The sequence below is a fragment of the Rhineura floridana genome, chromosome 19, assembly GCF_030035675.1.
Source record: "Rhineura floridana isolate rRhiFlo1 chromosome 19, rRhiFlo1.hap2, whole genome shotgun sequence".
Lineage (NCBI taxonomy): Eukaryota > Metazoa > Chordata > Lepidosauria > Squamata > Rhineuridae > Rhineura > Rhineura floridana.
In genome coordinates this window covers 6600990-6626895 of record NC_084498.1, presented here as the reverse complement: position 1 = coordinate 6626895, position 25906 = coordinate 6600990, and the positions used below count along the sequence as shown (strand labels likewise).

Here is a 25906-nt window from a genome sequence, read left to right as displayed (position 1 = left end):
GATCTCTATACAGATAACACTTTCAAAAGTTCACCTGTGTTTTCAGATCTAACATAACCAGTGCCTTTAACAGATACAGTATAAATTTAATACATATAGAAAGGAAAGGGCTACATGTTCATAAAAGATTGAAGGCCTAAATACTGGTAATCCTACTTGGGTCACCTCTCTGGCTATCCTCAAAGCCATGTATTGGCTTTGACTACCATAAGAACTAGGAACTTGGATTTTTGAGGCTGAGATTCTCAAGAAGCTCAGTACCAATCTCTCCTTGCAAAGACAACTGGAATATGTACAAGATGTGGGGCAGCTTTTTAGGATAGGTGCAATGTGGATTGGGCAGGTTTGGTAGCTAGGTGAGCACCTCAGCTACCCTCTCAACCCTGAAGACACACACACACCCTCTAAGGAACCTGTTGTTTTCCAGCTGTTGTTGGGTGCCAGCTCTCATCAGGCACAGCCTGCATGGCCAAGGGTGAGAGCTGTAGGACTGGGAGCATTTGAAGTTTTCCACCCCTGCTCTAAAGTCAGGGGAATCTGGGGAAGAAAGGCCACTGAAACAAAAGGTACAACAAAGCTCATCAAGCTTAAAAACAAACAACCCAAAACTGAAGCAATATTTTGATGAGAGCTGTGGGCCTTGATTACATTAGGAGGGTAATGTTGGAACACTAGCAAGTAGTGTATATTCCATCAGGTCTTACAGAACTAGTGATGTCTATTCTAGGGAAGAGGAAGCCTGATGTCTCTAGAAAAGCTAAGATTGTTTTTGTATTTTGAAATATATTTTATATCAAAATATGCCCATTTGATAACGCCTTTTTGAGTCAAGAACTATTTGGGAAGCACACAGGCCCATGGGTAACTAGATTCTGATCCTCGTGTTAGTCTGAATATGAAAAACATGCAATTCTTCAAGCATCCTTATAAGAGATTTACAACAGTGTAGAGAGAGCTGGATACTGAGAAATTAATCTTCCTCTCTCATAATATTAAGTTGCAATTGAGGCTAGTGAGGCAGTGAATCCGCTCCAGGTTTTAGTCTGAACTTTCAAGGAGCTGCTTGAAAGTTTGGACTAAAACCCAGAGCAGATTCACTGCCCTGCTGACATCAGAGCCACCATCCTCCGTTAAGTTGATTTGCAGGAGGCTCCAAACAGACTTAAAATTGTGTTAATTTGTGTAACGTCATATAATGATTGCTTGTATTTTAAGATTATTTATTGTTTTATCTTCTCCTAACTTGTAGCTTGATTTCTTTGTTTCTATTATTGGTGTACCCCATCCTGAAAGTTTTGGACAGATGTGTTACAAATATTTTGATCATGTGGAGATGGCCACTAACTTAGCCTTTAAACACAAATTTACACATTTAATGGAGTCTACGTCTGTCTATAGCAGAGGTGGGGGGATCTGTAGCCCTCCAGATGTTGTTGGACTACAACTCTCATCATTCCTGACCATTGGCCATGCTGGCTGAGGGTGATGGGACTTCAGAGTCCCAACAATACTTGAAGGACTCAAGGTTCCCCACCCCTGATCAATAACTATCAGACATGAGACATAATAAGAGCCTCTTTGGATAGGACAGGGCCTATTATGGCCCCTTTTCAACAGGGATCAGACGCTTGTCAAATACTGGGATCAGGAACAGACAAAGATTTATTTATTTTGACCATCTTGAGGGATCTCTGCACAACTAAAGCACAAGATCTCTCCACAACTGATGCCCCTTTGACCATCCTGAGGGGTCTCTACACAAGTGACGCATAAGAAGCCTCCAGCCTATTCATCATTGTTTTATTTAGCCAAGAAATTAAAAAGGAAGACTGTTGAACTGCTTTTGGGAAAGCCTGAATGGAAAGGAAATCTCCCAACTCTTTAGTACTGCATTCCACTTCTAGTATATCCATGTTGTTTGCCACTGAGCATTATGCAAAGTCGGATTCTCCGTTGGGTGTCAGGACGGTGAGATTTCCTCGGGCATCCTGGTCCAGTTCGATCGCTTCAAACAAAGATTTAAAGTTTCCAGCACCAAATCCCTAAAGCCAGTAGAGAAAAATGTGAGCTTAGCGCAAGTATATTTCCCCCCCTGATATTTCAGCCATAGCCAGCTGAGGCTGGGAAGGGATTCTCTGCTCTCTTCAGCGCATGCGGGATTTCCTCTCTGCTCAAATGTAATGTTTGTATCTAGTATGTCGGCCCATAATCAGTAGCAATGTGTCTCACATGAACACAGAAGCAAAAAAAAGGAAAAATATACATACCGATCAGCTCAAATTTAATAGCATAACAACAACAATATTTCCTCTGAATGAAGGTTGTCAGGACTCTGTAGGGTCAGGCCTGTGGTCAGTTACTTGGAAGGCTCAGAGTTAAGTCATTTGTTCAGAGAAGTCAGGGAGGCCACAATGTGGCACATAGTCTGTTTTCAAAAAGTGCCAGTCCAGGGGAAAAGTAGTGATGTTAGGAGTCTGCGTGGTACTCATAGCTGATCAGACAGAGGAGCCAAGCCCAATGCAGCAATGATATACAGGCTCAGACAGGTTTTTTTTTGGTTCCTCCAATCACCTAGTCTGACTCACAGCAATACCCTCTCTGGCCTTTGCTGTATTCCTTTCAGTGCCTGATTAAAACTTTTTCTGTTTAGGCAAGCCTTTCCAGACACATAGCTGTTTATCTGTTTTACTCTTTTTCGTGTTATTTTCGCATGTTATTACTACCAGTGGGAGTTGCTGGCCTGGTCTTTACTGTGCTGCAGCACCATCCAGTTAATTTATTTTTATTTATTTAACAAAATTTATATATCACTTGAATGTAAATACCTCTCAGCGGTTTACAAAAATCATTAAAATTATCAATAAAGCAGTTAAGCACAAGTGATTAAAAGCATATTTAAAATAATTACTATTTTAAATATGCTTTTAATCACTTGTGCTTAACTGCTTTATTGATAATAACTGCTTTATTGATAATTTTAATGTTTTTTGTAAACCGCTGAGAGGTATTTACATTCAAGTGATATATAAATTTTGTTAAATAAATAAAAATAAATTAACTGGATGGTGCTGCAGCACAGTAAAGATCAGGCCAGCAACTCCCACTGGTAGTAATAACATGCCTGGCTGATGCTGCCAGAGTCCCATAAACATGGTAATTTCTCACCTTTTATCATGCTAAATATATGTCCAAATTTATCTTTAAGCTACCAGGATGGAGCAGAATGTCACCTTAATGCCAATCTGTGAAAGTGGCTTTGGTTTGATTTAGCGTGGGGTGAATCTTTGATGCCAAACAAACCTGGTGGTTGTAGCGCTGGATGACCTCAAGGAAGACAGTTGGTCTGTCCTGAACTGGCTTTGTGAAGATCTGGAGCAAGTATCCCTTCTCATCAAAGTCCACTAAGATTTTGAGTTCCTTTAGAGTGCAAGGAAATAACAAGATAATGAAAGAAGTTGCCTGGGGAAAATGAGTCGGGCTGGATGTTTTTAAGGCCGGGGTGGCTAACTTGTGTCCCTCCAGATGTTGCTGGGCTCCCATTGGCCATAGCTGATGAGACCTGGGAATCCAAAAAGATCTGGAAGGCCTCAGGTTAGCCACCCCCACCTTAAAGGCTCACGGTGTTGCATATTATATTGAAAGCGCCATAACAGTAAGTGTGTATCATACTTCCTCTTTCATGCTCTCACTCCTTCCCCATCTATATGCTCCCATCTCATACATATTTACAGTCTGGGTGCTGGGAAACCCTTTCAGAGTCCCATCAAGATGAAGATGTGCTTTAAAAGAGTTATTTGTATTTTTGTTATATTTCCATCCCTCCTTCACACCAAGGTCCTCAAAGCAGCATATGTGGTTCTTGGTCTCTCCATTTTGCCTCCACAACCACCCTGTGAGGTAGGTTGGCCCAACATCACCCAGTGAGCTACATGGCTGAATAGGGACTTGAACCCAAGTCTCCCCAGTCCCAGTCTAGAGCAACACTCTAACCATGACACCAAACTGAAATATGTAGGGTAGCCCTAGTAGCCAACTGACCTCCAATTTATCGATGCTCTCCTTCACCTTGATCTTGGCTGACTTTAGCTTCTCCCGAAGTTGCTGGTAGTAGATGGAAGGGACTGCCATGAATTCCATGCCACGTTCTTTCAAGTTTGTGATCTACAACCCAAAAATGCCTGTTACAATAACACAGGCCATTCCAAAAGGTGGACACTTTTTGGTGGGCAGAGCAGGAAATGAGAAGTCTTACCGAAGCAATGATGTCTGAGGAATTCAGAGCAATGTGCTGGACACCAGGACCTCCGTAATATTCTACATATTCCTGCAAAGCACAGACACACACATTGGGTACCAAGAGAGAGGCATAATTTGAGCAGTGAACTGCCAAGAGCAGGGTGGTTACTACCTTTTGCTCAAAAGTATCATCTTCTCTCCTCAAATGGGAAACCAGTTCTATGTATTTGCACAGCTCTGATTGGCTGGAGCTGGTGATGTCACAAAATCACCTCCCACTTGTAAGAATTTTACGAATGTTACTAAAATTGATTGTACTGCTTTTTTTTTTAAAAGAGTAAGTAAACAAATATACATTTAATTTAATAAATGAATGAACAGGTCAGAAACATCAGAAGAAGCCTGCTACATCAGGCCAGTAGCCCATAGAATCATAGAATCATAGAGTTGGAAGGGGCCTTGTAGGCCTTCGAGTCCAACCCCCTGCTCACAGCAGGAAATCCACAGCTAGAGCATCTCCCGCAGATAGCTGTCCAGCCTCTGCTTGAAGACATCCAGCGAAGGGGATCCCACCACCTTCCTAGGCAGTCGGTTCCATTGCCGAACTGCCCTTACTGTCAAGAAGTTCCTTCTAATGTCCAATCTGAATTTACGCTCCTGCAACTTAAAACCATTAGACCTAGTCCTACCCTCTGGGGCAGCAGAGAACAAATCTGTACCCTCCTCTATGTGACAGCCCTTCAGGTACTTAAAGAGTGCAATCATGTCACCCCTCAGCCTTCTCTTCACCAGACTGAACGTGCCAAGTTCCTTCAACCTTTCCTCATAAGACTTGTTCTCCATACTGGCTATCATCCTCGTCGCCCTCTTCTGAACCCACTCTAACTTGTCTATATCTTTCTTAAAATGAGGTGCCCAGAACTGAACGCAGTATTCCAGATGAGGCCTGACCAATGCAGAATATAGTGGGACTATTACTTCCCTCGACCTGGAAACTATAGCTCTGTTTATGCAGCCCAAAACTGTGTTTGCCTTTTTTGCCGCAGCATCACACTGCTGGGTCATGTTCAACTTGCGATCCACTACAATTCCAAGGTCCTTCTCACATGCACTACTGCTAAGCCTGGTGTTTCCCATCCTGTACCCGTGCATTTTGTTTTTGTGGCCTAAATGCAGAATGTTCCATTTGTCTTTATTGAATTTCATTTTATTAATTTCAGCCCAATTTTCTAGTCTATCCAGTTCCCTTTGGATTTTATTCCTGTCTTCCATTGTGTTAGCTATCCCTCCCAGTTTCGTATCATCCGCAAACTTCATAAGGCTTCCCTCCACCCCATAATCTAAGTCATTGATAAAAATGTTGAAGAGTATCGGCCCCAGGACAGAACCCTGTGGCACTCCACTCGAGACCTCCTTCCAGTCCGAAGCAGAGCCACCGACGACCACTCTTTGAGTACGGTTTTCCAACCAGTTGTGAATCCACCTGACAGTATTTCCATGTAGTCCGCATTTGACCAGTTTGCTAATCAAAAGGTCGTGGGGGACTTTGTCAAACGCCTTGCTGAAATCTAGATAGATGACATCTACAGGATTTCCACCATCTACTAAGCTAGTGACCCGATCAAAAAAAGAGATAAGATTAGTTTGACAGGATTTTTTCTTGACAAACCCATGCTGGCTCCTTCTAATCACAGCATTGTCATCTAGATAGTTGCCAATGGACTCTTTTATTATCCGTTCTAATATCTTTCCCGGTATTGAAGTCAGACAGACCGGCCTGTAATTCCCCGGATCTTCTTTTTTACCCTTTTTAAAGAGCGGGACAACGTTTGCTCATCTCCAGTCCATCTAGTCCAGCATCCTGTTCTCACTGTGGCCAACCAGATGTCTCTGGGAAGCCCACAGACCGGAGTGCAATGGCACTCTACCCACTTGTGAATCCCAGTGACTGGTATTCAGAAGCATACTGCCTCCGACAATGCAGGGAGAAAGTCGCCATTGTGACTAGTAGCCAATAATAACACTAGCCTCCCTGAATTTCTCTAATCTTTCAAAGCCATCCAAGTTGGTGGCCAGCACTACCCCTTGTGGGAGGGAATCCCATCGTTTATAGGTTCACTGAGGCTGAAATACTATAAACGCTTTCTTGGGAGTTAGCTCTGTTGAACTCAGTAGGGTTTATTTCTGAACACACATAAGTAGAATTGCACTGTGGCTTGTGCATGTCTCATTTGCATGCAAACAGGGAAGGGGAAAAAAGAGGATTTACCCTATTGGGGAAAATTGTGTGCTGCTGCTGTTGTTTGGATACATCTGCATGTGCCCATCACTAATGTGCTCCAGACAGATTCTTCAGTATTTTCACAGTACACATGTATGTGTTGGCTTGTGTCTGTATTTTCCAGTCGTTGATTATAGGCTTGGGGGGTGGGAAGGCAACAACAGATAAAAGGCAAGGCGTGTTCAGAGCTACCATCCCCAAAATGGAAAGAGTATGCTCAGGTCAATCAAAAGATGCCTGTTATACTGAACACTGAAGTTAGGGAACTCTTAACCTGCCCAGTAGCTGGTTGCAGCTCTGAATACCAGTTGCGCTCTTGCGCTCAGATCCTGCTTGTGGGCTTCCCTCCCATTGGGCCATCTGGTTGTCACTGTGAGAACAGGATGCTGGACTAGATGGGCCATAGGCCCAATCCAGCAAGGTTCTTCTTATGTTCTCATGGGAGTCTGCCAAAAATTTTTTTCATTACTCATCTGATTCTGACACTGCCTCCGGTGAACTCAGTATGATAACAGGCATGCCGGAGGGTTATCCTATTTTATCCTCAGAAACCTGGGAGTCTTCTGCCTGTAGAGCAGGCCATGGGGAACCTGAGGCCCTCCAGATGTTGTTGGACTCCATCTCCTGACCATTGGCCATGCTGGCTGCGGCTGATGGGAGTTGGAGTCCTACAACATCTGGCGGCCACAATTCCCCATCCCTGTGGTAAAGAAAGAGAGAGAGGCCCATCATTGCTCCATGGCTGAGTAGAGATTTGAACCCATCCCTCTTTGGCTCAAGGGAAATCCATTGCACAGTGCAGCCTCGGCCATCTTGGAGGAAGGTCAAAAAACAAACAAAGCTTGGGGTGGGGAGGGCTTGCATTGAAGAGGCCATATAACTCAGCTTGCCAATGTCGCACTCAGGGCACACACTTGCCTACAGAGGCCTTCCCTCGTGCCCACAGGGTCTCCTCCCCCCACTGCAATTAGGTTTGAAAGAAGCATTCCACTGTAGCCGACAGAATAGGTTGCTGTGTGTGTGTGTGTGTGTGAGGGGGGGGGTAGGATCTGTTGGCTGGTGCTGCTGTCGACCTAACAGGAGGTATCGATTCAAGTTCATTGTTTGTCCACTATCCACTGCTTTTACCAGTACAGTTTTTTTCACCCCAAAATATTGATGTATTAATATTGATACTTTGAAATGAAAATAAAGCAGCATTGCTGCTGCTCCACTGTGTGACTGAGGCTGGTCCTTAGCACGAGAGAGAGCCTCTCTATGGCTAGGCTTGCCTTTTAATCTCTATTATACGCTTAGTTATACGCTTAGCTTGGAGCTTGGATTATTGGAGTACGGGGAGAGGGAGGGAGATATACATATGTGTGTGTGTGTGTGTACTGCTGTGCTGTGCATAAAATCAATAAAAGAACAAAATATTTGAGGGGGGAAAATCTGGTCTTGGGGGGAAGCCACTGACGTTCAGAGCAAACAGGATCGTTCTGCAAAGATGGAGAATGTGTGGACCATTGAAAAATCAGGTGCCAAATCCAAATTCAGTGGAATTCTTGTCCAACCTGTGTGTGTGGTGTCCACAACAGTTTCTGTAGCATGCAGATGTGCCCACGGTCCGAAAATGTTGGCAATCCCTAATATAACTCTATGCTAGAAGCTGCTGAGGCTGCAGCGCTCTCACATGGCGAGCCATCGGAATTACCATTTGCAATGTCTTCCTGGGCAGCTTAACATTCACAGGCTCTGGATTGGTCCCACCTACCAAGTCTGACCACTGGGCCCTCCTGGACAGGAAGAACTATAAAAGGTTTCCTGGTTAGGTTTGGGACTTTGCCAGAGTGACAATTGTCTTCCTGGCTGTGGTCTGTTTTTGTGTGTTCCTCTGCTCTGACTCCAGGCTTGACATTAAGGGCTCAGAAGGTCTAGGGTTTTACCTGGATCTGAGATTTCTTCTTCCCCATAGCCGGCTCGTTAATGGGCATTTTAATGGACTCCTCGTAGTTGGCCACCACAATAGACCGGAGAGCACTGAATGCTGTGTGCATCTGTTTATCGTCCACAGACCAGAAGCGGTGAAAGAGGAGGTTTTTTTGGTACCTGTGGGCATGTACAAGAAGGGCAAATGTAAAATTTCAGAACAAGCTGGCAGAGGGCTTTCAACAACGAGGGCCTCCATGATGATGTTCTTGGGGAGCTTCCTGATCTTAATCCAAATGCATTCACAAACCAGAGATCTAGCTAGCACCTTCTTTAGAACAATGACCAGCTGAAGAATTAAAAAGTTGCAATGAGAAGACAGTCAAAGTGCAAAAGCTTAAGCCATCTCAGCAGCCTCCTGCTTTGACATCAATCTGAGATGAGTCCATAGCTCAGTGGTAGAGCGTCTGCTTTTGCATGCAGAAGGCCTCAGGTTCGACCCCTGGCATCTCCATGTACAGCTGGGGAAGACTCCAGTCTGTGACCCTGGAAAGCTGCTGCCACTGTCAGTACCACTCAGTACCCAGCCAGATGGATGGACCAATGGAGCTAACTCTGTAGAATGCCGTTCCTATTTAATTCAGTCCTTTATTCAGAAGAAACATGAGGACTAGCCTCTATTTTTTAGGAAAAGGGCCACAGCTCAGGGGGGAGAGCACATGCTTTTCTTGCAAAAGGTCCCAGGCTCCAATCTTGGTACCTCAGGTATGGTTGGGGGAAAAGGACCCCTGTCTAAGACCTTGGAGAGGCACCTGCTATTCAACGTTAAGTAGGAAGCTGCCTTATACCAAGCTGAACCATTCGTCCATATAGCTCAATATTGTCAACACTGACTGGCAGTGGCTCTCCAAGGCTTCAGGCAAGGGGCATCGCCAGCAATGCACAAGGGGAATTGAACCTGGCTTGGACCTTTTGCACATGCGCTCCTGATCAGCTATGGCGCTTCCCCTTGTAGACAATACCAAGCAAGATGGCCCAAAGATCTCCTTCAGTATAAGGCAGCTTCCTCTGACATGGTAGAAGCTGCTCCTTCCAAAGTCACAGTTCTGGGTCTACGGGACAGTGGAATGAAATGGAGGTTGCTTGCTTGGGAGATCAAACAAGGAAGGGAGTGAGAATTTGCTCTGTGCATATTTATAATCACATTTGTCTTGAAAATTCAGTTTTTAAAACACCCAATTTTGGGGTGGGGTGGGTGGGGGCGGATCTCCTTCCATCCAAGCAACTAAGCTGGGTCACATCAAAAGTCCATCTTCCCCAGCGTGGGGACCTCCAGATGTTTTGGACTACAACTCCCATCAGCGGGCAGTGGGAAGGCAATAGCCATTCCCAGTTGATTGCCCCCCTCAGCTGGAATTCAGAAGAATACGGTATCTGGACTTTGAGATCAATTGAAGCATGCTCTGGGGCGCATGTGAGCCTCCCAGAGAAATAGAAGAGGAATGTGACATAGGAAGAGCAGGAGATTATAACCTTCTCTCAAGATAAGCCAAGCAGGCGGTGAGAACCCTTCCTTCCCTTCCAACCTGAACTAGGAGATGTCCCTTAGGTAAAATAGGCTGCCTCTTCTAGTATCTGGAGAAAGCCACTGCATATTCACATAAGGAATGTTCTAAAATCAGTTCCTCTGAATCAGGGATTTAGATTTATCAGGCCAGCAACATCCAGAAGGCCGCGGCCTCCCACATTCTTAACTCGAAATATCCTGCATTGTCATTAAGGTCATTTCATGTGCTAGAGGGCCAAGCAATTCTTTTTCTTTCCGTTATGTTGATTTCAAAAGCCATTCTCACCATTCTGCCACTGAGACCATCTCCTGATCAGGCTGATTCCCAACCACGTGGTCAATGAAATTCAGTTTTCCAAGTGGCCTGGGAAAGAAAAGAGAGATGAGATTGGGCTTTATCTCCAGATGGGGGGTTATTAAGAACATAAGAAGAGCTCTGCTGGATCCGGCCAGTGGCCCATCTAGTTCAGCATCCTGTTCATACAGTGGCCAACCAGATGCTCATGGGAAGCCCGCAAGCAGGACCTGAGTGCAAGAGCACTCTCCCCTCCTGCGGCTTCTGGCAACGGGTGTTCAGAAGTACACTGCATCTAGTAGCCACTGATAGCCTTACCCTCCATGAATTTGTCTAATTCACTTTAAAGCCATCCAAGTTGGTGGCTATCACTGCCTCTTGTGGGATAGTTTAACTATGTGCTATGTGAAGATGTCCTTTCTTTTGTCTGTCCTGAATCTTCCAACATTCAGCTTCATTGGATGTCCACAAGTTCTAGTGTTATGAGAGAAGGAGAAAAACTACTCTCTATTCACTGTCTCCATGCCATGCATAACTTTATTCACTTCTATCATGTAACTTCTTACTTACTTTTTCTCTAAACTAAAAAGCCCCAAATGCTGCAACCTTCATCACAGGGAAGTTGCTCCATCTTCTTGATCATTTTAGGTACCATTTTCTGATTGTGGGATGGGCACTCCTCATGCATTCAAGTTGCCCTTGAAATGCCATCCTGTATTTCCCCAACCCCTTTAATCCAGATTTACCCTTTCAGGGGGAAATCCAATGAGTTAAAACAAAGCCTGTTGCCAATGGCCCATTTATAATATCTCAGTGACCCATTTGCAAATTAAGCCCTCGTCTAAAAAAACTCTAGACATCCCTTTAAGGAGTAAACCACCTTGCTACCGAGAGACATCAAACTCCTCTGACCAAAGGGGCTTTGCACATTATTATTATTATTTGTAAGTGTACATTTAAGCTTTTCCAAAGTGTATACCTAGAAAATATAACTCCGGGGCAGGGGGATAGCTGTATTAGTCTGTTTGTTGCAGGAAAAGAAAGGGGGGCTGTTTTTTCTAGAAATGTAATGTTTGAATGAGCAAAGGCTGTGCGCTCACTAGTCACCAGAGCAAAGAGTTCCCATTAGCCACACTCAGAGGGGGAACAGATTGATCAGCTGATCAGCTGCGAAATCTCTTTGAAGCTGAATTTTTTTAAAAAAAGAACCCTCAAGCTGCTCCCACCAGGTTTTACAATCAAAAAGGGGCTGGGTTTGACTAGCATCACGTGCCCCTGTTTTCAGAAGAGAAAGGTTGAGACCCACTGGAACCAGCAAAACATAGTGTGTGTTTCTACCCAAATGCTCATCAGAAGTGACCCAGGCTAGCTCTTTGTTGAGTGAACAATCTCAGTGGCCAATCTGAGGGTGGGAGGATGGCACCCAGTCTAATAATCTTTAAAATTAGAATTGAATCCAAGTGAGGTAGGTACTTACAATCTTTTTAAGAGCGGGTCCTTGAAGAGGGGTGGCTCAAACCCCGGCAGGAAAAGCCCCTTGTAGTCCATCTTTTCTATTAGGGTGTGCGTGGTGTCTCCATACTAGATGAAGGAGAACAAAATCACAACGTTTTACTAGTACTTTGGTGAGCTGACAGATCCCACTGGCTTTTGCACCACTATGGTGAAGGGCTGAGCCTGTAGCTGAGTAACAGAATGCACGCTCTGCATGCAAAAGATCCCAGGTTCAATCCCTGACATCTCCAGCTAGGGTTGGGAGAGTCCCTGGAGAGCGCTGCTGGTCTGAAGAAAGAAAATTGACTTCTGGTTGGTAGAAGGGCCCCTCCAGACTGGTGGGTTTTTTTGGGGGGGGGTATATTCTCCAACATGTAATTGACACACTAATAGTGCATTAGAGATGGGTGAATTTATCAGCTACACCTGGAGTGGGAACAGGTTGGCGGAACATTATCGTTTTTCTGCAATGCTTTCCTAATGTTACTGCATTATTGCTGTCTCAAGGGGCATATTTGCGCTATAACACAACAAAGGCAGGACAAAAAAATAAATTTCCTGGAACATTTGGGGTATGAAAAGTTACAGGATTTCAGTAGGAAGTGATGGGATATGCACAGATTGGAAATGAAGCAGGATGTCCACCCCCGAAATCTTTGCTGACACAGTTTTGAAAGTGGGAGTGCGTATATGTGCCCCGACACCATCATGAGCCCAAATAATCACGAATGCACAATGTAAAAGATGTCTGGCGGGGCACAAAGGCAACTTCCAGGGTCCCTCATTTATATATCAGCTTGGGACAGAGATCCATCACTGTCTTTGTCTAAATGCATGATAAAAGTTAGGTTGAAGAAGCTCCGTAATTTCTGCTGGCCTCAGTCTCCACTTCTGCAATATGGGGACAAGATAGGCCAGCCTTGGAGGCTCGTTTTCAGGATTTCTTCTATTGGTGGTTCCCAAACATTTCCCATATGTGTGTGTGTGTGTGTGTGTGTGTACTGCTGTGCTGTGCATAAAATCAATAAAAGAACAAAATATTTGAGGGGGGGAAATCTGGTCTTGGGGGGAAGCCACTGACGTTCAGAGCAAACAGGATCGTTCTGCAAAGATGGAGAATGTGTGGACCATTGAAAATTCAGGTGCCAAATCCATGATTTTGCTGCCTGATGCAGCAATTATAATGCACGGTGCTAGATGCTATATGACTTTTTAATTGTATTTTCATTGCTCTCTTTATTTCTTATATATTGCATTTTACTGTATGCCATAGAATTTAATCTGTAATACAATAAAAGACAATTTTGACCTATATCAAGATCAGGATGGGGAAATACATCTCCCCTCATGCTTTATCTTTCGACGACTTTTGATACCATGTTTCCTCCTAGGCTGGCTCTGTGGGATGGGTATTGGGGGCACTGTTTTATGGTGGCTCCGTTCCTACCTCTAGGCCCACGTCCAGAGAATAGCATTGTCGGATTGTGTCTCAGCCCCACGGTCATTGCGCTATGGTATGCCACAGGGCACAATCCTGTAGCCAATGCTGTTTGTTTATTTATTTATTACATTTATATACCGCCCCATAGCCAAAGCTCTCTGGGTGGTTCACAGCAATTAAAAACAATAAAAACAAATATACAATTTTTTTAAAAAAAATTAAAAACAATTTAAAAAATAAATAAATTTAAAAACACATGCTAAAATGCCTGGGAGAAGAGGAAAGTCTTGCCTGGCTCCAGAAAGACAACAGTGTTGGTGCCAGGCGTACCTCGTCAGCAAGATCATTCCATAATTTGGGGTCCACCACTGAGAAGGCCCTCTCCCTTGTTGCCAGCCTCCCAGCTTCCCTCGGAGTAGTCACCCGGAGGAGGGCCTTTGATGTTGAGCATAGTGTACGGGTGGGTTCGTGTCGGGAGAGGCGTTCCATCAGGTATTGTGGTCCTAAGCCATGTAAGGCTTTATAGGTTAAAACCAGCACCTTGAATCGAGCTCAGAAACATACAGGCAGCCAATGCAAGTGGGCCAGAATTGGTTTTATGTGTTAGCATCTATATGAAGCCATTGGGAGCGGTCATGAGGAGTTTGGGGGCAAGGAGACATCAGTACACTGATGATACCCTGCTCTATTTCTTCATAACATCTGAGTCGGGAAAGGCTGAGCATGGTCTGTAACGTTGTCTGGATGCAATTGGGGAATGGATGAGGGCTAATAAGCTGAACCTGAACCCTGGAGAGATTGACCATTTGCCTCTTCTGGATGGAATTACTCGCCCTCTGAAAGAACAGGCACGTAGTATGGGAGCGCTCCTGGATCCATCTTTGCCCCTTGAGGCTCAGGTAGCCTCAGTGGCTAGGAGTGCCTTTGACCAGCTACGGCTTGTGTGCCAACTACAGTCATTCTTGAACAGGGATAGCCTGGCTGCAGTGATTCATGCATTGGGAACCTCAAGACCTGATTACTGCAATGCACTCTATGTGGGGCTACCCTTATGCCTGGTCTGGAAGATCCAGCTGGTGGAAAATGCTGCAGCTAGACTATTGGTGGAGACAAACTACTGCTGCCTGTATGCTGCGGGAGGAGGGCCAAGGATCTTGTATTAATTTACAAGGCCCTTAACAACTTGGGTCCAGGATATCTTAAGGACCACCTGATCCCTTATATTCTAGTCTGATCATTGAGAGCTCTGTTCATTATTGTCTCCTGAGTTATTGGTGCAGTTTTTTTTCAATGCAGTTTATATCTCCAAGTATAAAGTATTTTTAAATGCAATTTATACCCCAACTCCTTCACCCTTACCGTCTGAACGATTGCAAATTTGACCTTCCCGTATTTATCTTCTTCTATCCATGGCTCTTTAACAACCTGGGCTCCATGCTCTCTGGCTTTCTGAGTGGGAAAAAATATCAAAACAGCATTTAGAAGATAAAGCCTGACCACAGGGTAGCACGTTTCTGAGTTACGCAGGAACAGTGTTCCGCTGAGGTTCACCTGCACAATGAAATCGCAGTCCTCCACTTCAAAGGCAATATCTTTGATGCCATCTCCGTGCTTCACTAAATGTGCTCCCATTTCTGCATAATGAGAAAAAAAGCGCAAAAACAAGGCAATCAAATGGAGACATTTGTCAGCAGGTATGAGCCACAAAAGATGGAACCTCCAAGAACAGAGGCAGTGCACCTCAGACTATGAAATGCTGGCTGTGTTATATTTAGGTGTAGTGAATGAACTGTGTATTGTCCCCTTAAGGACAAACCAGCCTCCTTGATACTTGTTCCATGTCTGCTCTGAGACCAGAAGGGCTGTTGCTCAGTGGCAGAGCATCTGCTTTGCATGTGGAAGGTCCCAGGTTCAATCTCCAGGTAAGGCTGGGAGAGACCCCTGCCTGCCTGAAATCCTGGAGAGTTGCTCCAGGTGTGGCCTGACCACCATTTCAAAAGAATCTCATTATATTCTTACAAATTACAATTGTTAGCGATAAAGCACCAACATATGTTACAAGTGACAGACTCCTCCTCTAAAGTGTGTGTTGTTTTTGTAGGCTTTGCTCCTCCTCTTCCTCTCCTCTCTTCCTGTCTTTGTCTCTGTCAGTTAGTAATGGCTCCCTGAGTGCAAGCCACATAGCTGCTTCAGCATGTATGACTTTACTTCTTTGGAGTAATAAACCTTACCTTTCCTTATTCTGTCAGCTACCAGTCTTAACAGACGAGTTATTTTGGAACTCTGCTGCAATTTCTGCACTCTGCTGTAATATACCCCCCCCCAAAAAACTCTAACAACAATGGGGCTGTCCTGAACAATCTTGAATTACCTTGATTTCCAGGGTTGAGAGCCGAGGAGAAGATAAATATAATCTGGTCAAAATAATAACATCAACAACAAACATTAATTTTCTTTATAACAATGCCAAGAGATAACTCAAAGGCTGAAACACGGATATTGTGATTCATTGAAAATGTTTACATCCTTCCTTTCAGTTGCAAGGATCCTCAAGGCAACTAGCAATAAGCAAAAAAAAAAAAAGGAAGATAAAATTAAGAGACAAAAATATTAAATAAATAAATTAAATATTATTAAATTAAATAAGCAGCACACATCAAACCCCCATTCAAAGCTGTGTGTTTAGTTGTGCTCTAAAAGGTCACTAGAGCCTAATGGGAGGATGTCCAGAGATGAGGAACCACGAGAGAAAAGGCCCTGCCGCTTCTTGACATGCCCCCGCTTTCTTTCATCTTTAAGACCTGGTGGGGCCGATGGGAGTTGTAGTTCCAAACTTCTGGAGGGCACCAGGTTGGCAAAAGGATAGCTTACCGAGTTGGTCATTCTTTACTCAATAAAATAGTGGGTGACACACACACATCTGCCACCATTCAAAATCCATTTTTCTCTCTTCCTTACCTTGTCTTGCTTAACTACATGGGACGCTACCTCTCGGCTCCCCGTTTCCAGACCTCTGTAGGCCAATTCTTCAAACCCCATTTTGTTGCAGTAAAAGGAAGCTGCCTTTAAAACACACAAACAGAAGCACAATGGCTTTTCAAACCCTGTTAACTCCCTTCCCTGCTGCCAAGATATGCTTTTCTGTGCCTTTCCTCACAACAGAAGCATTTCTTTTATGAAAACAAAAACATTCTGAAACAGTTTCACACCATTTCCCTCTTGAACAGATTAACATTTCACTCCAAATATTGGACTGGGGTGGTCCAGGTTCACACACCCCCTCAGCCAGTCACGTCCTCTCGGCCTAGCCTACAACACAGGATTGTTCTGAGGCTAACACTCGCCACAGAGCTGCTTCTTTTCCACATCCCTTTCCCCTTGTTTGTGTTATGTCTTTCTAGACTGTAAGCCTGTGAGCAGATCCTGGCTTTTTCTGGCTTCAGTGAGAACAGATTACAAATGCTTTAAATAAATAAGAAATAAAATGGAGTGGGAAAGTGAGATATAAATGTAATAATGCAGGGGCTCCCAAATTGTGGTCTGTGGACCACCAGTGGTCTGCGAGCTTCATTCAGGTGGTCTGTGGTGCATGTTGATTTGTCATTGAAGACAGGACACAGCACTTCCATCGCCTTAAATATTCATATTGATTTTGAATTGTATTTAATTGCTTCTTTTATTTCTTATATTGTATTTTACTGCATTACCATGGTAATTCTATGGAATACAATGCAGTCATACCTCATTTAACAAAGTAAATGTGAACTTGGACATTACTTCTTTAACAGTGTGGTGTAGTGGTTAGAGTGTTGGACTGGGACCTGGGAGACCAACGTTTGAATTCCCAGTTACCCATGAAGCTCATTGGTTGATCTTGGGCCAGTCACTGTCTCTCAGCATAACCTACCTCACAGGGTTGTTGTGGGGATTAAAAGGACCATATACGCCACCTTGAACTCCTTGGAGAAAAGGTGGGATATAAATGCAACAAATAACAACCACCACCACCAAAACTTTGGTACCAGAGATAGAAATAACATGGAAAGAAAAGGGATAGGTTCCTACACCACAAAAAGGAAGAGCAGTTCAACATCTTTCAGCAATTTTTTTATTCAAAGCTAACAATACGCATGTCTGAAATGAAACAACAAGGTAAGCCTTGCATACAGACCCCTTGAAGGCTTTTTCAAAATGCATCCAGGGGGGCCTCCCTTGCCTTTGTTCTTTTATCACGTAGTACTTGCAATAGCAATCTAAAGCTCTCCTCTCTGAACACTCAAGCAGGCAGGTAAGGGACAGCCACCGCCCCGTGCTTGGTCTCTCTCTGTCATCCTCCCCTACACTCGAGCAAATGCATGTGCAGTAAACAGTTCTTCCAGGGAACCCAAAGCACTGTTTACTGAGGAGGGACCTCCACCACCTAGCAAGGAGCACCATTCTAGCCATGTTTGAGAGAGCACTCCGCAGCAACCACAATCTAGTAAACAAGGAGCCACATTCTGACTGTGTCCCCCACACACACCCAAAAAATACTTTGTTAAAAGGAGCTTCTTTCCTGGAGGATTTGTCAACTGAGGTATTACTGCAAAATAGAAAATGAAAGAAGCAGTAAAACACAATTCAAAATCCTACAGCATCTAGCATAGCACATTGCCATTGTGACAACAGGCAGAAAAATATTAGGTAGCCGCTGAGACCCTCACCAATTTTCAAGTAGTTCGTGAGGGGGGGAGGAGTTGGGGAACCACTAAATTATTCTTTATACATTTCTTGACTGCAACTAGAATACGGCAGGAGGACCTCTGATTTTTAAAAAATGAAATTAACAAAAGCTGTGGGTCTTTAAATGTTGTATGGGGTGAGGTTTGGCTTACACTTGTGTGTAAGTGTGTATGTGTGTGTGCAAGAGGGTGAGAGAGCGCGTTTGAGTGTCTGCTTGGCTCAACACCTCTTTAGCCCCCTCCAATTGGCCTCCCAGCAGACAAGCTGAGCAAAGGATCCAACCAGTCAGCTCTTGATTGCATCAGGCTAGTCCAAAGACCATTCCAGTCCTGCATTCCTCCGAGCACAATGCCCCCATCTGCAGACCACATTTCCCAAAGCCAAACAGGCACAAGCCATTAATTTAATGCAGGTTGCCCTACAATGGTCCCCCCCTCCCCGTCAGAGAGGCCTCCACCCCCTCCCCAGCATCCAATAGCACGACTGCTCAAATGACGTACTCACAACACCCCTCCGTATTTCAAACAAACACCAGAAGAGCCCTTAAGCTGGATCAGGCCAAAGGCCCATACAGTCCAACATCCTGTGCTCACAGTAGGGATGGAAAGATCTGTCAGTTTTGGTCTTCTCAATTTCTCGTTTTTCCAATCTTAAATTCAGGTCTCCACATTTCTGCAGCAATTTGCCTTCTTAAAAAAAATCCTGATGAAACTTCTTCAGCATTTAAGTGCGAATTTCGGCTAATAAATGCATTTTTGTAGGCTGTTTTGACTCATGTATGCATTTTTTCAAGCAATTTCTCTTCATCTAATGCATTTGTTAATGTTATCTTCATATATTCATTTTTATGCACACATTCCCCAAACAGATGCATTTCTGTGAATTTTGGTTGGTTGGAGAACTGCATTGCAAAATTCATATAAGTGCCGAAGGATTGTTGAATTTTGGTTCTCATATTGTTATGGAAAGCGCAAATTTGAGAGATTCGGCTTAATGCAAAGAAATTTCTCACCTTCCCTTGGCTCACAGTAGCCAGGCGGATGCCTCCGGGAAGCCCACAAGCACTTCTGCATCAGTTTGTAATTTTTTAAAAAACCTCTTGTGAAAAATTTTCACATTGAAGTGTACATGCCTCCTTATATTAACATTTTTGCAAGCAATTTCCCTAATACTATGTGGTTTTGTACATGTTTTTCAGGACTGTATGCATTTTTATGCATACTTTCCCCCAGTATACCTGTTTCTGTATACATTCTTTTGGTTGGGGAGCTGCACTGCAAAATTCGGCTAAGTGTGGATTTCAAAGGCTGACTGCATACAGGATGGCATATTGTGTTGGGGCTTGCAAATTAGGGTCGGTTTGCTTTAAAATCCTAACCAAGCTGAATTTCCCCCTCATCCTTCTATGAGGGTTAACTCCCCACTTTGGGAGTATGCGGGCCATTGTGGTTTGATTGGCACACTCACCTGCTTTGCATTTCCTATCCAGAACGTCAAGGAGTGGAAGTGGAGGAACCGGCCTCTTTCAGGCTGACCAGGAGAAAGAGCAGAGATTATCGCGTGACACATTCAGATCCTGAGCAGACCAGGCCCGACTGCAGTCATGATCATTCCTGGCCATCACAACAGGGCCAGGCAGGATTCAAACTCAGAGCAAATCCAGATGACAGCTCTGGTTTGATGCTCCCTGCAGCTCAGGTGCAAAGTTTGAAAAAGTTACTTTTTTGAACTACAACTCCCATCAGCCCAATCCAGTGACCATGCTGGCTGGGGCTGATGGGAGTTGTAGTTCAAGAAAGTAACTTTTCCAAGCTCTGCTTGTTAGTTCCCCTGTCAAAATACTTAAAGGCATCGGCCCACAAGACAAGTGTACTTAAATATATCAAGTGCCTCTTAAGATGGCGGGGGGGCAGTTCTGGGATTTTTCTGACACTGTACGTTGCAGCATGCTGTAGCAAAGTTGTTTTTTTAAAGGGGGAGACAGAATAGGAAAGGACATCTGGGGCCTGCCACAAAAGACTTGGGGCTTGCAGCCCCAGACAACACCCCTGTAGCCAGTGCTGCCTACTCTGACAGGCAGCAGCTCTGCAAGATCCTGGGCACAGGGAGGCCTTTCGCATTGCCTGTTGCCAGTGGTAGGACATGGGAGCCCAGGATGTGCAGCAGGGCAGGCGTACCCCATTCCGAAGCTGGTGATATAATGCCATCTATAGCAGTGCTGACTGGTGGCTCCATGTCAATGGGCCAGTGTAATCCACACCAGGTTTTAGTCCGAATGTTCAAGGAGCTGCCCAAGTGTGTGTCTGGGGTGGGAGAGGGCTGTTAGATCGTTTGGTCTAGCGTTTAAAATGACCTGACGGCACCTCTCTCTGCAACCTGATGCTTCCAACAGGGGATGCCTGGGCTTGAACCTGGGGCTTTCTCCAGGCAACGCGGCTGCTCTGCCACTGCACTACAGCCTCTTCCCTCACAACCTATCATCCTGAGGGAAGGGAAGACAGGGAGGGCATCTGGGTGCCTTACAGAGAGCCCACCCCATTCTCCCTTGCCAGCTGTGGGTACATGCTTTGGTGGGTCCTATTCAGCAGTGACAATCCTGATTTTCTAGTACCTTTCCTGGATAAATCATTCCTCCTATTAGATGGTTATTATTATTTAAATGTAATTTGTCTCAGTTGCCAGAGTTGCCCCTCTTCACATATGACCTCCCTCCTTCATGCCCCCTGCAAGTTAAACCTCTGAGTAGGGGTGCACAAGTGCATCTTGGAACATTGAAAGGAACAGACAGGGTCTCTGGGTTGTGATGTGACAACCATTGACAAATAGAGCTGTTACTGAGCTCCAGGTGGGAAAGTCCATCTCCTGGGTTCAAGTTAAATAACAAGCCCTCTAAGATAAATAAATGCGTCCCCATTGCCAAGGAAATGGAAAGATCTGCCCTTCTTTCATCATCCGGACTGGCTCCGTTAGAATTTGCTTTTGCAAAATTATCAATAGATTAACATCTGGACAAAGCCTCTCCTCCCCTAATAAGATAACTGTCTTTGGATTGTGTTGCCTGCACTGCAAGCGTGGCGCTGGGTTTTTAGAAGGGTTTTCCGACCATTTACTGATGCTTCAGCTCACACAAGTAATTTGATAACCTTGCTACGTTAAATATTGATTCTCTTGGAAAATATTTACCTAACTCAATGTAGAGGACGCTGATGGGAGGCATTTTATGTTATCTCCTTGAACAATGTTTTTACAGCAAGGTTTTTTTCCTTCCCTTTTGAGAACTTGGGATATGCGCTATATCTCCAATGCCTACACCAAGAGCCTTGTGGCATTGTATTGCGGCATAAGATTGAATGGACTAGAGTCCACTCTTGCATCCAATGAACTGGTCTCTGCTTGTCCATGTAAGCTCATGCCACCATAAATATCTTTGTCTTTAAGGTGCCACAAAGATCCTTTGTTGTTTTGCTGGAACACCGACTTAGACAGCTACCGTCTGTGTGTGTGTGTGTGGAAATTAGGTTTACTTTGTTTGGATGTAAGTCCTACTGATTTTAATGGAACTCTCTTCTAGATAAGTGGCTTAGGGGTCATAGTCTTCATCAAATGAAACAAGCACACGCTACAGGAATGAGCGAATGCACCATTTTTGGTTAACCGTTTGCAAACTCAAGGCACAAACTAGCCCAAATTAACCCCTCCGAGAAATCCCATTCATTTCAATAGGGCTGAAGAGTGCTTAACGGTGGCTGGACATTAATACCCCATTTTTAAAATATATATATATATTTAGCCTGGCCCGAGGGGGGGGACCTTTTGTTTCTTAATACACAACTCTGGTCAAATACCAAAATATTTTGAAATAATGGACTGGGATCATGATTGACAAGCTAAGTTCTCTAGAGCAAGGTGATAAAATAGTCATAGAAAACCATATTATGGAGGTAACATCCTGAGTAGCTTCACACGTTACAATTTCAAGTATATATTTAGTTTAGGTGAGCAGGAGCGTTTGCAAACAGCTGTATCATACAAGCACACTCAGGAGGGAACTGGGATAGGCGGCTGCTTCCAGATGAGTGCATGCTAGGTGGCTGACCCAGGTTTCCTCTAAGTCATGTGTGAAAAGGCCCAACCTGTGAGACAACTCACTTCTGTTCTAAGGGTGACATACAGCTAAATAGAAAATGGGTGCATCTTGTGAAATTATACCAAACAGACAAAGTCAGAGAAATTATGAGCGTGACTTTGTGGTATGCTCTCCATTTTATCTGACATTTACTGAGGGCGCCATCCTGTCCTTGTATGCCACAGGAGAATATTAATTTCAAAGGGGCTTTTGCAGGAGCCCTTCCTTCTAGTAATGTCTTAAGACATTAACCCTAGATGCCACTGAATCTATAGACAATTTTTAAGCCCCCCCCCCCGATGGAATTAGATTGCATTTTGGTCTTACCTTCTGGCCTTTATCCGTGTAAGTTGTCTAGCAGATAATGATCAAAACAGAATAAAACAGAGACGTTAATTTGTAAAAGGACTCCCAAAGGGGAAAAAAATACCTCAGAAACAATAATCTATGAAAACCATTAGAGTTTTAAAGACACATAAAACAATACTAGAGAGACGAAACCAAAATAAAACTCTGAACAGATGTTCAATTCAGTATCCACAACATATTAACTCATCCCCAAAAATTGCTTGATTGTTTCAAGAACATGCATTTCATGCACTGATTAGATGCTCACAAGACAGTCCAAATTTGAACAGCTAGAAAGCGTTTGCGAATTTCACAGGGGAAAAATGTCTCTTGCTTATGCTTGATAGCAGCAATATAATTTTTAAAAATTGGTCAAAAACTTCCAAACCTCACCATTTTTTTCTTGTCTGTGGGAGCAAAACGATGGCAACGGGAGAGAGAGATAGAGGGAGAGAGAGAAGGGGAGGGGGTAGTATTTAAACCTTTGATACAGCAAGGGGAGGAAGCTCCTCCCTCCCTCCCTTGCTCCTCCTTTTCCAGATGGAAATTTTAAACGCTTTAACCCAAAAGATATATTGGCTTCCTCTCAACTGTTATCTCTCCATGGCACAAGAGAAAAGGTGGGGACTGGCCGATGCCAAACTGTGCTTGTAGGGAAGGGGGAAAATATCTCCTAAATCGGACTCAGTACCGGATTCCGACTGAATTCGACAGTCCGCTATCTTTTCGGACTGGCACTGATTTCTTGCGGCAGGCTGCTGTTGTAATCGGCACGGATTTTCCCCCCCCTGATTTTTTTCCTGATTTCACAAAATTATATTTGTAATTTCAACTAAGCTGATGCATTCGTAACAGTGTGTAGGTATGATAAACAGGAAAAAATAAACCACGTGGAACACCGTGATCATTTACATATGCATTTACATTAAAAATTATGCAGGGTTCTTTTGGTAACCAAAACAAAAAACAAGCGGATCGAATCGACAAGAGCCAAAGCAAGGGGGAACAAAGAAAGGGCAGATCAGGATGGAACGATGGACTATCAGAATACAAGCGGATCAGAACAAGGTGGCGAACCCCATCCCTAGTGTGAGCTGGAACGCCTCCGGTTCAAACCTTGGACAGTGTTTTTATTCAGTGGCACTGGGCCACAGGGGTCTCATGTCCAGGTCCTTGCAGCCTGGAGGGGACCAAAAGGATGCCAGAGAGGCAGTGGGGCATTCTAGGGAGCCAAGACTACAGTCACCCCTTGTTTTAATTTTAAGCATTTCCCCAAAGCTGCTAGAATGGCAGTGTGCAGGGCCAGCCCTACCATTAGGTAGAGTGTGGTGGCCACCTCTGTCGGCAGATGTTGAGGGGCAGAGAGCAGATACAGCTTGCCCTGCACCCTGTAAGGTAGCAGGCTGCCTTTAGATGCAAATGCAGACTCTGCCACTTTACCAGTGCCCAGGAAGCTTTTGTGCATGGAATGGGAGAGGCGCCGTCTTGTCGTTTGCCTCAAGCAGCAAAATACCTTGGGCTGGCCTTGGCAGCAATCTCAGCCGATCAGATGCAGCAGTGCTGGCAGCGTAGCCAAGGTGGCAGCCCTCCTGGAAGGAACCTTGGCTAGGGCCCCCTCAAACCTGGCTGTTTTCATTGAGTTGTCTTTCATGAGCCCAACTTCCCTTTCCTAGACAGTCACTGCGAGTTATCAGTGTACATGTGAAATCATCATCTTAATGTTTTATTTATTATTACATTCATAATGCCCTCTTTTCCTCCAAGGAACTCAAGGGGGCAGGCGTGGTTCTGCCCATCCCCATTGTATCCTCACAACGACCCTGTGAGGTAGGTTAGACTGAGAGGCTGTGACTGATCCAAAGATGCCCAATGAGCTTCATGGCTGAGTTGGGATTTGGACTCTCGTCTCCCAAGTCCTAGTCCAGCACTCTAACCACTACGCCACCCGCGGCTCTGTTTCAGTTTTATACCACTCTTTGTCCCATGGGGGGCCAGGGCAGTGAACAACATAAAGAATAAAACCCACAAATACTTTAAAGCATTTATAAAATACATCTCTAAAGTGTGTGTATGTGTGTGTGAGAGATAACATATCTGGTTTTTTACATAATTGTGTTTGCCAGGACAAGAGGACTTTCCTCTTCTCCCAGGCATCTTAGCATGTGCTTTAATTGGCTTTTAAATATGTGTTTTTAAATTTGTATATTTGTTTATATGTTTTTATTGTTGTAAACAGCCCAGAGAGCTTCAGCTATGGGGCAGTATACAAATGTAATAAATAAATAAATAATAGTTGGAGGGTAGGAATGCTAATTAACTAACGTTCATTACACAGATGATAATAAAGAAAACAATGCGTAAGAAAATTAATGGTGAGATTAGGATTTTTATCTTTTGGAAATCACAGTGGAGAGTTTGGGGCGGAGGAAAGAGATCCTGAATTTCCTGCACCGCCTCAAGCATGTGGAATTGATTTAATCCAGAATAGAGAATGTTTTGTACTGGAGGCTTCAAAAGTGATCAGTGGAACATTCCAGATGATCGGAAGTACACTGCCCATTCTGGAAGAGTGCCTGGGCTGAACTGGAGCTGGGGCTGAACGGACCCTAGCCCCCAAACCTTTTCTGACAATGCCAGGGACCAGGGCTGGCACCGGTTGCTTCTTCATGCAGCGCTTAGTCAGACTATGGCATTTGCTCCCACAAGAGGCAGTGAGGGCCACCAACTTGGATGACTTTAAAAGAGGATGAGACAAGTTCCTATAGGATAATAAGGCTGTCGACAGTTACTGCTGATAGCTATGCTCTGCCTCCATGCTCAGAGGCAGCGTGCTTCTGAATACCAGTTGCTGGAAACCGCAGGAGGGGAGAACGCTGCTGTTGTGCTCGCGTCCTCCTTGCAGGCTTCGCAAGGGCACTGGCCGGCCACTGTGAGAACAGGATGCTAGGCTAGATGGACCACTGGCTTGATCCAGTAGCCTCTTCTTGTGTTCTTATGAGGCTTGCATGAACCCTTCGCGTAGTGCCAGCAATGAGAGCCTTGGCACCAACCTGCCCCCCATCAGTAGTGCCGCTGTCACCAGTCCCTCCCAATTGGAGGTTGGCCATTATCAAAGGTGCTATGGACTTTGAAGAAGCACGAATACAGGGCGAACGGGACAAACGAGCAAAGCGGAAGGCACGTCAAGCAAATCCTCATCGTGACAGTCTTCCATCTGGAAACCTATGTCCTCACTGTGGGAGGCTGTGTGGATCCTGAATTGGCCTCAACAGTCACTTACGGACCCACTGTTAAAGACCTTACCCTGGAAGACAATCTTACTTGGCCACGAGTGATCGCCAATGAATGAATGACCCAGAGGCAACAGGTGGTGGCTGTGCTTTTGGAAAGGAGCAGAGTGGTGGCTTAGCTTCAGTTGGCACCAACTCATTGCCAAGAACTATTATTTCCCAAAATGCAATGCCTAACATCAGGTAAGCATGTCGGGG

At 44.6% G+C, this 25906-nt stretch overlaps 1 protein-coding gene across 1 annotated transcript; it reads right to left on the bottom strand.

Annotated features, from left to right (window-relative positions):
• Positions 1-1783: 1783 nt before the first annotated feature.
• Positions 1784-22890, bottom strand: HPD (4-hydroxyphenylpyruvate dioxygenase). The gene is made up of 14 exons (XM_061602688.1): positions 22812-22890; positions 22398-22424; positions 19412-19474; positions 16181-16285; positions 15594-15636; positions 14774-14856; positions 14582-14671; positions 11765-11868; positions 10279-10356; positions 8443-8605; positions 4253-4324; positions 4039-4161; positions 3301-3417; positions 1784-2042 (listed from the first exon to the last, which is right to left on the bottom strand). Exons 1-14 carry the CDS (start codon positions 22812-22814, stop codon positions 1932-1934), a joined length of 1182 nt encoding a protein of 393 aa, XP_061458672.1. The 5' UTR covers positions 22815-22890; the 3' UTR covers positions 1784-1931.
• Positions 22891-25906: the final 3016 nt, after the last annotated feature.